Consider the following 9,657-nt stretch of genomic DNA (forward strand, 5'->3'; position numbering starts at 1 on the left):
AACTCGAGTACTGTGTTCACAGAACAGTTAACTGGATCCCACTGATGTCGGTGACACCATACAGAAAAAACTCTCCATTTAAGCGCATATAGTTTCTGGAGCTCTGGAGCTTAGAATGGTCTCAGCAGCCTCAGCTGAGAGACCACTCTCTATGAGTTGGGCCCCCTCAGAGGCCAAACCCACAGGTTCCAAATTTCTGGTCGAGGGTGAAATATTGTGCCCCCGGCCTGAGACAGAAGGTCTCTCCTGATCGGGATCTCCAAGGGAGGACCGTCTAAGAGATGGATCGGGTCCGCAAACCAGATCCGACTCGGCCAGCGTGGTGCTACTAGCAGTAGGCTTATTCCGTACTGGCGGACTCATTCCAGAACTCCTGGGAGCAGAGCAACAGGGGGAAATGCGTACAGACGTAGCCTCGGCCACGTCTGCACCATAGCATCCAGCCCCAGGGGGGCTGGGTGAGTAAGGGAGAACCAAAGTGGACAGTGCGTCGTATGCTGAGACGCAAACAGATCCACCTCTGCTTGGCCGTAAAACTCCCAAATTTTCTCCACCGCCTCGGGGTGGAGTCTCCAGTCCCCTGGCCTCAGCTCCTGCCTCGACAGGATGTCTGCCCCAATATTCTGGTCCCCAGGAATATACACTGCCCTCAGGGAGAGTACCTTCCCCAGAGACCACAGGAGGATCTGGTGCGCCAGCTTGCAAAGCGGCCTCGCCGCGTGATCTTGATCATACGAAGTGGGTTTCCCCTCGGGGAGAACCCTCTGGTCCTGAGCCACCACTGCAAAGGCCTCATGTACAGCAGGCCAAAAGGAATCACGTTGGACGCTGCCGCCAAAACACCCAACAGTCTCTCGAACTGTTTTACAGTGCGTGACTGGCCTAGCTTTAGCTCTTTGGTGGCTGTCAGGATAGCAGCTACACGAACGGGCGATAGAGTGGCCCGCATCGTCACTGAATCCCATACCACACCAAGGAAAGTGGTTCTCTGTACTGGAGAAAGCACACTTTTCTTGGCATTGAGCCTCAACCCCAACATCTGCATATGAGCGAGAACGACACCTCGGTGCCGAACCGCCAACTGCTCTGATTCCGCTAGAATCAGCCAGTCGTCGATGTAGTTCAGAATACGTATGCCCTGAAGCCTGAGAGGGGCTAGAGCTGCATCCATGCATTTCGTGAACGTGCGGGGTGATAAAGCTAGACCGAAAGGAAGAACCCGATATTGGTATTCTTTGCCCCCGAAAGAAAACCTTAGGAACTTCCTGTGCTGAGGGAGGATGGAGACATGGAAGTAAGCGTCCTTCAGATCTATCGTGACAAACCAGTCCTCGGATCTGATTTGAGTCACGATCTGCTTGAGTGTCAGCATCTTGAACTTGAGTTTCTGTACTGAACGATTTAACAGACGAAGATCTAAAATGGGACGCAACCCTCCATCCTTTTTTGGAACAATGAAATAACGGCTGTAAAAACCCGACTCTCTGTCGGGTGAGTACACCTGTTCTATAGCTTCCTTTGCTAACAGGGCCTTTACCTCTTGCTCCATTACCAGAGCCTGCTCGGGATGCACCACTGTGGGCAGCACCCCGTTGTAACGAGGAGGACGAGAACCAAACTGGATTCTGTATCCTTTCTCTACAATCTGCAGGACCCAACGAGAAATATTCGGCAGAAGCTTCCACGCTGCCAGAAAATTTACTAAGGGAACCAGCCTCTCGAGGCTGGTCTCTGGTGTTATCGAGACGGCTAATTCCGGAGCCTGAAACATAATGGCAGGAACTACCTGAACTGGCCGCTCTAAGGCCCCCCTCAGAGGGCGCGAAACCGATGCTGTGCCGCAGCATAGCATCAGCGACTCGCTGGAGACCGCTGCGCCCTGAAGCACCGAGGGTGGCAGGGTTGGCAGAACGGTCTCGTGAGGACCCCGAAATGGAACGGGCACCGTATAATGAGGTGTACACCGCTCCACTTCGGTCGGGGCTGTCCTCACAGGCCTGATGCATGAACATCAGGACCTTTTTTTTTTTTTGAACCGAAGCCTTCTTCGCCTGAAGAACGGTCCTCAGATCCGGCTTCGACTTAGAAGACTTCGGTTGAGAGGGTTGCGTCCGTCTCCAGTCTCTACGTGGAGGTGCACGAGACGCAACACCAGGGGGCTGGACCCGGCGAGGGATAAACTTTTTAAAAACGTCAGCTTGTTTCTTTGACTCCTGAAATCTCTCGACGACCGCGTGGACTGCGTCGCCGAAGAGACCAGAAGGTTCAAGCGGAGCATCTAATAAAAAAGCTCGATCTTTTTCTTTAATTTCAGACAGATTTAACCATAAATGTCTCTCAGTAGCTACCAAGGCTGCCATAGACCGCCCAATTGCTCTGGCGGTCTCCTTAGTAGCCCTGAGAGAAAGATCGGTAGCCCGACGAAGTTCACGAATATCGTCATGACTGACTCCCTCACTACTATCCAGATCCCCCAGCAGGTCAGCTTGATAAGCCTGGAGCACTGCCATAGTATGCAGACATGCTCCAGCTTGACCTGCTGCCGTATAAGCTTTGCCCACTAACACCGAAGTGGCTTTGAGCGGTCTAGTGGGCAAAGCCGAGGCTTTCAGAGACGATGCGGGACCAGGGGAAAGATAACTGGCTAAATTCTCTTCCGCCTGGGGCATCGCCTCATAACCATACTCTTTCAGCCCTCTTATTCTCGAATAAGTGTTAACTTGAGGGCTGAAAAGACGTGATGAGTAAGGTTTATTCCACGATTTAGATATTTCATTGTGCAAATCGGGAAAAAATGGAAGCCCTCGTGGTGGAGATAATGTGGTGGAAGATAAAAAGCGCTCATCTAATTTGCTTTTAGGACGAGCGCCCTTCTTCTCAGATGGCCATTCAATATTTAATTTCTCTACAGCCCGCGACATAACATCCACCAGCTCATCATATGCTGGGGAAATAAATTGTGAATCTCTTTCCCCCATGTGTGTGCTTTCACTCTCCAAACTCATCGCATCAACCTCCTCGGAGGAAGAGCAATGAAGTAATGGAGGGCTCTCTCCCCGGGCGGAAGAAACCGCAGAGCGTGCTTCCGACACCGGGGGGAGAGCGCTGGATCTCTCGGGTAAGGAAGGAGAAAGAGCCCTCGGACCCGTCTCCAACCCCTCCGAAAGTTCCTTTTGCGATCCCCAGGAATGCAATCTCCGCGCTGCCTCAGCAGACGCGGGTCCTGATCCCTGCGGATCGCGAGCCTGCCCACTCTCTTTATCAAAGAGTGACAGGCGAGAGCAGAGCATGCGAAGCGGTAACATCTCACAATGCTGGCACTCAGCCCCCTCGAAGGCTGAGACCGCATGCTCCACTCCCAAACAAACGACACAAAGCTCGTGTGTGTCCCCACCCGTTAAATAACGCGGGCAGGGAGAAGCACACTGTTTGTACACTTGTTTAGTTTCCATCCTTTTCCGCAACAGACAACAGTAAATAGACAGAGACAAAATGACACAGATCGCTTGCTGAGACACAGAAGCTAATGCCGCGTTTCACCGGGTGAGCCTTTATCCCTTCCTGGTCATGACGTCACCCGCCCGTGACGCTCATTCTTTCCATTGGACTAGTTGACATTGATTCTCAGACGCATGCACGCTGGGGGCGTTCCCATAGCGTCAAGTGACGCATCGAGAGTTCCCTCGAAAGGGAACAACTGTACGTGTGTGTATGGAAATTTCCCATTAAAACTATAAATACTTTTTTGTATTTATGTATAAATATTTCATTTATATTATATTAGAATATTTTAAAATATAAAATAGCTGATGTAAACAATCAATTTACAGTAAAAAATTTGTTTAATTTGCTTTAAACATTAAAAAAATATATAATATAAAACAGCTTATGTAAACAAAACAAAATTTAGTTATACAATGATTATTTTCGGTTTAAATCAGCATAAAGACGTTTTTTTTTGTTTAATTTACTTTACAATAAAAAATATATACAATATATTTTATGTGAAAAAAAAATAATATACATTTTTATTTTATATTAATCAGCATAAAGTAAAGTCAATAAATACCACCATTTTAAACGGCAATGCCTGTCATGAAAATAATGTCAAAATATTAATGGTCCTAAAATAATTCAAATTTTCTTTAAGTAAACATTTTTTTTTGTGGTGAAATATGACTGGGACATTCCCACAGCAATGGGGATTCCAGGCACTTCATGTACACAAACATAATTGCTTTTTAATTCCAATTGTTGAAATATTGTAAGTAGGCCTATGTCTCGAGAAAATGGCTCCATTACGCTCATTTTACAGTTGGATGACCGATAGCGTTTAGAGAGAGAGGAACTACATTTGACATGAAAAGCTTTTCAAAGCAAATACAACTAAATCTAATTTATTTGGAGGGCTTTGTATCACTTCTATATCTATTGTGCTAAAGCATCCGCTTTTGACATCACGGGTACATTGGAGAAAAGCGGTAGCCTGCGTGCTGTACCTGAACCCAGTTTCATTCATGAGGCTCTTTCTGTTCACTGAGACGGGTCGTGCTGAACATTAGCTCCTGCTGGGGCAAAGGGAGCAGAGCATTTTGGGATAAAAGTCATCCAGAGGCTCCCTCGGGCACCCGCTGACCTTCGCGTCTGAGAGCTCTTGTTCGCTCGTACAATCCCACACCGAGACATTGAGCTGGTTCTGTGTCTTTCTCCCTGTGTGTGTGTGTGTGTGTGTTTTCTTGCAGTCTGATTCACCACATGCTGCTCTGGGCTGCAGTGAACGAATGTAATCGTGCATAGCAGTGTCGTGCAGATGAAGCAAACTTCATGCCCGTTTGCCTCGCTGCATAGGCTTCACGAAATAATTCAGTGTTTGAATTAGGACTGGCAAAATTCAGCAGCCGGCCGATCCACATTATGACTCGCTAACATCTGCACAGTTATCGGTCATCCAACTGGGAAATGAAGGAGTTTGAAGGAGGAGGAGGAGGAGGGTGGGATATGCGGAGACAAATGTTTCAGGAGCAACTCGGATTCCATGAGGCCAAAGATGCTTAAAGCCGTAAAAACAGATTTGAGAAACCGGATGCAAATGAAACATTTCAGGAACAGTCATCCTTCGACTCATGGAAGCAAAGTCAAGTTTTAGTTTTAATCAGCGGCTGTCTGATTAAACGTCCCAAATAATCACATTCATGCAAGAATGGAAAGAAAACACCCTCTATCATTGATAACTGGAATTCATTGAATAAATTAATTTAGTTTGTTTTGTCAGCTCTGGTTTTAGGACAGTCCAGCTGAGAAATGCCTAAAATGCTAATTGCACAAAATTTTCAGGTCACATTTCAGCCCAAAATAAAAAATAAAATATATTTAAAAAATATATATATTTAGTTTTTGTAGGACCATTGAGATATATTGCATTGTGGCAATATTATTATATATATATATGTATATATATATATATATACTTTAGTACAACAAATACTACCATATTTATATTATATACATAATTTCACTAATATATATTTATAAGAATTAAATTTTTTGCTTAAAAATATACTTAAGTGTAAAAACAACAACAAATAATGGTCCTAAAAATAGGCAATGTGAGAAATATATACATTTTTTTAAATTATTTTAGAGAAAAAACCTGGCCATGTTCTTGACAGGTTTTAATACGATTCTGCTAATTAGCAATTGTCCTAAATAAAAGGTCAAAAAGTTACATTTATTGTCCTTAACTGTGTCTAATACTCTGCTTGTTGAAAAAAGAATCCAAATTATTTTCAAAGTATGTGCAAGTAAAAGATTTAATAATGCCTGATGCACTTTCACATTTTTTTTTAGAGAATGAATTTCACTTATCAAATGAGGGCGTGCACATTTTGTTTTCTTCTCAGTTCATCAGATAGAAATACAAGCTCTCATTTGCATGCACACAACAGATCTGTATCTAAAGGTGAGGCGAAGACTTACTTTCGAGCTCTATTGCATTGTGTTGACACAAACAGGAAAAAAAGGAAACATAAAATAGACAAATGAATTATCACAACAGTAAAAATGTGGCATGATTATTGTGTTCAGATCTGCCAGCAATCTCCATCAACACACAGTCATCAGGTGATACACTTTTATATTGACGTCCCCAAAATCCCAGCACAAGTCCTTTCAGCACAAAATCCACAATCGTCCATCCTACTTGCCCTTTTCTGCATTACCATTTCCGCACTAGCGGCACCAAACTGGATTAGCGAAAATAAGAGCGTTTCCGAACAATATTCCACAAACATTCCCTTCTGATCCGCCCCCCCGATTGCCAAACTTACCAAACTACAACCTACTCATAATAAAAAATTTAACAAGGAGTTAGCTACTAAATTATTAAAAGACAACTACAATAGCTACTTTCAACCATGAAACCTCATTAAATCGCAGTAAAATTGCTAGATTAACTTTTTTTTTGTGTGTAAATGTACCACATTTCACATTCACACATGCAGCAATTTTCCATCTTTTATCCATATTTCTATAAAAACTCAGATGTCATTAAACAAATTTATTCTAAATACGACAACAAACTCAGAATCTATATAAGGGGCCGTTTACACGACACCGTTTTCAACTAAAAACGGAAAACTTTTTATGCGGACCTTTTGGGGACCTAAAAACGCAAACGTTTGAAAACAGGTTTCAAAGTGCAAGTTTTTGAAAACGATACCGTTATTGTCTCCGTGTAAACTACAAAAACTTGAATTTGTGAAAACGGTGACATCATGTATTACGTGTTCAGTCTATAGGTTTCCATCCAAAAATGAAGCGAATCTTTTCAAAATGCACAAAAAAACCCAAATGCGAATTAGGTGCGTTTCCATCAAGTTGTTCGCCTTGATGACGGTGGTATTGGTAACCTAGTAACCAACAGTAAATAAAACACTATCAACGGACACAGCCGATTAGTCACGTGGGTTTAATGTTCGCTACGTCAGAATTTATCTGGCAAATGCGTTTCCATCTCCTATTATTCCCATTAACTCTTTTTCGCACAAGTCAAAAACCACCTCAAGCGAGCGTAAAACCTTTTTTTTAGCAAATTATGAGTTTTTTTTTTCAACATTTGGCATTTCCATCACTCGTTTCTGATGCGATACTTTAAAATGAGCATAAAAACAGGTTGATGGAAACATAGTCTCGCGTAGCCAGACCTTCAGACTGACGGCTGAAGGTCTGGAATTCATAGCAGCTTTCTTTGGCCAAGGCCCGCCCATAAGGCCGTTTGACCGACATGTAAAACAACCAATTACAGATCGTTTCGTTCAGCGTCACGTTTCGGGGCGTGGAAATGTCCCCACAACAACAGACCTGCGTGCAACAAGTCAGTCAGCATAGAAAATCAAAGAAGGAGAAGAACACTTCAAGAGTCTATGCCGTGAACCTCGCATACTTTTGAGAATCCTACGTTTAGCTGATCTTGATAAATGCTCATTGTCACTCATCTAAACACAACAGTTTTTCTTCCGCAATCACATGTCTGCGCTTTATTTCCCGGCGGACCGAAAACAAACACGACACTCGCGCCCCCCCGGAAATCCGATAAAATTCAACCAATCAGATGACGACTTCGACATTCCTGAAGTGTTTCCAGTTAAGTGTACCATATGCATCAGACGTTTAGCCAACGTTCCGTGGGCGTGACGTCTGAGGCTGAGACTAATGGAAACATAGCTTATAGGCACGAAGTGTTTCTTTACAACATGACATCGCCATCTACTGGCCTGGCATGAATAATACAGCGTTTACTCGTTTACACAGATCTGTGTGAACCATCATTTTGACAACGTTGTCGTCTGTAAGCGAAAAATACAAAGGAAAAACTTTTCAGTTTTTAGTACATTGTTGTCGTGTAAACGACGTACCCTAAGTGATTCGTAACAAACAACAGCAATTAACTGGATATTAAAAGGAAGACATCGTAAAATGACATCGCGAAAAAAGCATAGCATTCATAGCATTACACCGTTAAAGTATCTTGTAACTGGAAAAACTATTTTGAAAATTACTTTAGCTAGGAGCTAATTAAAAGCAGCGATTCCGCTGCATGACTTTTCCATTGTTTTTCTATGTAAATAGGCACAAGTTCAAAGTTCAACTTTTTTTTCTTCATTTCACTACCCTGCATGTTTTGTGTGAATGGCCCCTTCCGCCCCAAACTCACGGCATTGGTTGACATAGACGATGACACAGGTTTTGAAAGGACCACAAATCCATAACATTTGTACTCTTTGGACACTCAACCTTTATCTTAAACCATAAAGTAAATATTTGAATATCATCTTTTATAAAAAAAAAACACTTTAAAAACCAGCCGCTTATTACTAGAGCGTGTCAGATTGCGCCTGACCTCCATCAAAGCAACAGATGTGCTGTGTGTGCCAGTCTTGTGCCGCTCATTTAGCTATGGCGACTCCCTGGCTCAAGTGTGCTGATCCTACAGACCCCACTGTTGATTAAAGCAGGGGGTTGGTGGCACAGCAGGCGGTGCATGGGATGTTACAGCTGGCACCACCCACGCAACCACCTGCCCCTCTCCTCACGCTCTGCATGCGCATACGTGGACGTTCTCTCCTCGTCCCCAAAGCCACCGCTCGCAACCTTCATCGTGACGTGCCATCAGCAGTGCATTTGCTTATCGCAGCTCGGCACCTGTTTCCACAGCAAAGGACGAACAGACCTCCAAAAACAAGATGTGCTCCTTATTTCCTGTGTGGCCCTGGCATGTGTAGGACACGAAGATGGCCTGAAGATGTACTGATGCGTGATAAGAACGGCTTCGATCTGTGGAAATCGATACTAGTCGTACTCATTATGCAAAACGGCATGATTTCCGTGTTAAAGGACACACGCCGGAGCCATTAGTGCAGACAGGGCCAACTGTGAAGTTTTAGATTTGGCCTGCAATGGCAGTTTCCTGTCTTTATGTGTTTGGAACGGGGCCAGGTGCTCTTCAAATATAAAGGACACTGAACAGAAAAAGGGAAGCGAATTAAAGTAGAAGATAGAGAACCACAAAGGTCTGTTAAGATGAGTGTGCGCACACCTGAACGGCCGTATTGATGCTCACATATAGTCTAAATGAAGGCATGTGAAGTCATATACAACCATAAAAACACAGGAGCACACACTAATGGTTTTGCACAGAGCCGGGAGCGAATTGACCATTAATCTGTGGTGTCATGTGTGAGCAGTAGCCTGTGGTTTATGTGCGCTGGCTGAACATTAGCCCGCTCGCCTGTATTCCCAACATCTTTGCTCCAAGCAATCTCAGCCTGTTTTCTTTCAGCTATGCATGCACCTATAAAAAGAGCCAGAAGATTGTGTGACGTTACCCTCAGCGTTATTAGTTGTGATGTATCACGCAAACCACACTAAGTAATACACTAGATAGATAGATAGATTGATAGATTGATAGACAGACAGACAATTAAAAAGACAGATAGACAGACAGACAAATAGATAGACAGACAAACAAACAGACCCAGACAGACAGACAGATGGACAGACAAAAACAAAAAATTGATAGACAGACAAATAAACAGACCCAGACAGACAGACAAACAAACAAACAGATAGACAGACAAACAAACCACACTAAGTAATACA

General features: G+C 43.8%; 1 protein-coding gene across 2 annotated transcripts in view; it reads right to left on the minus strand.

The window, feature by feature from the left end:
- Nucleotides 1-9,657, minus strand: part of kcnn2 (potassium calcium-activated channel subfamily N member 2) — a 43,321-nt gene that overhangs the window by 8,299 nt on the left and 25,365 nt on the right. The window contains exon 7 of one of the 2 annotated variants that reach the window (XM_056253283.1): nucleotides 5,977-5,985. The exons of the other annotated variant lie outside the window; for it this stretch is intronic. Coding sequence (XP_056109258.1) covers nucleotides 5,977-5,985 — 9 coding nt within the window. The remainder of the gene's footprint in view (nucleotides 1-5,976; nucleotides 5,986-9,657) is intronic. 2 annotated transcript variants of the gene reach the window in all.

The sequence above is a fragment of the Rhinichthys klamathensis genome, unplaced genomic scaffold, assembly GCF_029890125.1.
Source record: "Rhinichthys klamathensis goyatoka isolate OS25496 unplaced genomic scaffold, OSU_Roscu_1.1 h1tg000104l_1, whole genome shotgun sequence".
Lineage (NCBI taxonomy): Eukaryota > Metazoa > Chordata > Actinopteri > Cypriniformes > Leuciscidae > Rhinichthys > Rhinichthys klamathensis.